General features: G+C 39.4%; 2 protein-coding genes across 6 annotated transcripts in view; both read right to left on the bottom strand.

Moving 5' to 3' along the window:
- The window catches only part of LOC121929013 (hornerin-like), a 128,563-nt gene that overhangs the window by 17,290 nt on the left and 108,651 nt on the right, over positions 1-2,622 (bottom strand). Inside the window, exons 44-45 of the mRNA XM_042464337.1 lie at positions 1,693-1,731; positions 969-1,013 (exon numbers count right to left, since the gene is read on the bottom strand). Of these exons, the coding sequence (XP_042320271.1) occupies positions 969-1,013; positions 1,693-1,731 (84 nt within the window). The remainder of the gene's footprint in view (positions 1-968; positions 1,014-1,692; positions 1,732-2,622) is intronic.
- The window catches only part of LOC121928779, a 31,059-nt gene that overhangs the window by 17,286 nt on the left and 11,151 nt on the right, over positions 1-2,622 (bottom strand). The gene's annotated exons all lie outside the window — the stretch shown is intronic.

Genomic DNA, 2,622 nt, shown 5'->3' with positions numbered 1-2,622 from the left:
AATAATAATAATAATAATAATAATAATAATAATAATAATAATAATAATAATATCTTGATACTACATTCAAGTTGTTATGGCTGAAATATATTTTGTATTTCATAATATTTTAGTTGAAGACACATGTAATTACAGTGTCATCTTATATATGTATCTACTCAGAAGTGAGAGCTGTTGAATTCAGTAGATTTATGTCCAGATAAATGTGCTAGAAGATTGCAGCCTAAGTGATTTGCGGAACAATGCCAAAGTGTTCTTTTAATGCCAATATAAATTACTAAGGTAGTGAGTTGGACCTCTGCCACTAGGTAGATGAATATGGAGTCCTTGTTAGCACATTGGCCAAATGTTTAAAGTTGTCTAGTATTACAAATTTGTATGTGACATGTTAAATTACCTTTTGCATTGGTTTGGCTATTTGAGGCTCCAAAAAGATATAAAAGCTTGAAACAGACTCAGGGAGAGAATTTTCTTCTGTCAGTAAAATGCTTTCACAGTTCTCAAAGCTCCTGGGAGAAAATGGGTCATGCTTGTGCACTTTCATTTTGTTTGTTTGTTTGTTTGTTTCAGCACTATATAATCCTTGGGAGTCCATCATCCATCAGTCTTTCCCTAGCAAGGATTACTCCCTAGCCCAGGTTTCCTATACAGTATTGCCACCGCTGGGGATTTTATTCATTGATTGGGGACAGACTAAGTAGAATTTGTTGTTTAGGTGCCCACTTTTAACATTGGCTATGAGGGGATGCTGGACACTATCAGCAAAAAAGCTGGAATGTTTCTCTGCCATGTATCATCTGCTGCATCATTTACCACCAATTAAACTTATAATAATAACATGTGTCAGTGTTCAATACCCAAAGAATTTTGGGGAAGTTGGAACTACACACAGTTCTGGAACAGAACAAATTATATATATGTGTGTGTGTGTGTGTGTGTATCATTTTTTAAAAAAAGAAAAATTTTACCTGTCCATATTGGCTGCCACTGCCATATGACCCTCTCTGCCCACCCTGTGTAAAAAGACAGTTATTAATCCAAAAGAAATCTATTAATGAATATATTTCTTTTAGTTTTATGTTTCTGTGTTTATTATATTGCAGTGGTGTTCCCGCACCATCTGGTGCAGGGGGTGGGACTTCGGGGGAGGGCAGGATGTCCAGTAGGGACGTAGCCAAGGGGGAGGTTCTGTGGTGTCCGGACTCCCCCTTCCGTTAGATACAATGAATGGTGCATGCTGCCATACCCAAGCCTCATTATAATGGTGGCACTTAGTCTGGACCTCTCATTCCCAAAATCCTGGCTATTTCCCTGCTTCCAGTGTGGTTTCCAGGGAGGGGGAGCACACAGGAGCACCTGAGCAGGCCAGAGGGACACCCGTGTGGCACCTACATAGTCCCAAAGAGCACCTGCACAGCCCACAGAAGCTCCTGCAGAGGGTGAAGCAGCACCTACGGGGGGCAAGGAGCCGACTGGGTGCCCCTCCTTCTGGGCTGTCACCCAGTGAACCCCACTCTCCCTCCCCCTGTGACGCTACTGCTATATTGTGCTATGACATAGATTAATACAGGTTAATAAAGGTGTCAACTTCTCAGCCATCCATGTAAATGCTTTGGTTTTTGGAGGATTTTGGAAATCCAGAGAAGGGTGACTCAATGTGTAACATGTAAAGTATATGAAAAGTATTTTTACCTGTCCGTATTGGCCGCCGCTGAATCCACCTTGTCCACCCTGTATAGAAAAGAATTATTACTTGGGGGGGGAAAAGATTGTTGCTAAATGCTAAATAATATCTGAGTTGCAGGAAAATGCTGATTACTTTAAAATATCAAAAATAAAATTCTCTTTTAATTTAGGAACAGGCAGAAGCATAAAATTTATCTTTCTGCATTTCTGTGTCATATATACTGTAAGATATTTTAGACATAGATCTGGAAACCATGCCCTCTGAGGGGTGTCTTAGGGAGATGGGTATATGTTTAGCCTGGAGAAGTGAAGGCAGGGGTTGGACTAAATGGCCCTTGGGATCCCTTCCAACTTTTTAATTTGGTCCCACAAAGCTGTTCAAAGCTGCTGAGATGCTGATTTTAAGGGATCAGCAGCAAGCACAATTATAACGGAAGTTCCACCCAGCACTTAGTTCAGGAGTGTATTAACTGAGGATGCCATTTCCCATGGCTAAAACCTTTCTATAATATCTCACAAGAAAATACAATTCAATAAAATTGCTTCCTTGTAAGAAAGGAAGGGCACATAATTTCCTGTTCAATGGGGTTGAGGAGTTTATGTTTATTTTTATTGTGTCTTTCTTTTGTGTCATAAAAGTTTTATTTTGCTTTAAAAGAAAGGGCTCCATAGCAGGATGGGAGGATATCATTAATGTAACTTCCACTCCTGCAGGAACAGAACACACCTACACAAAATAATAAAAGTCATTGCAATACAAGTCTGGATTTAAACATCCTAAATTATCCTGCATTTAATCACTGGATAGAATTAATTAGCATTGTGTGGATCACTGTAAGTCTTACTACAAATTTTTCAATGGTATAGATTCCATCCAATCCTGTCAACAAAGTGTGTGTAGAGCTACATGGGCAAGTAGATCTCTTTCGATTGATG

This window comes from Sceloporus undulatus, chromosome 4, assembly GCF_019175285.1.
Source record: "Sceloporus undulatus isolate JIND9_A2432 ecotype Alabama chromosome 4, SceUnd_v1.1, whole genome shotgun sequence".
Lineage (NCBI taxonomy): Eukaryota > Metazoa > Chordata > Lepidosauria > Squamata > Phrynosomatidae > Sceloporus > Sceloporus undulatus.
The sequence above is the reverse complement of the archived record's forward strand: the minus strand, read 5'-3'. Positions and strand labels throughout refer to the sequence as shown.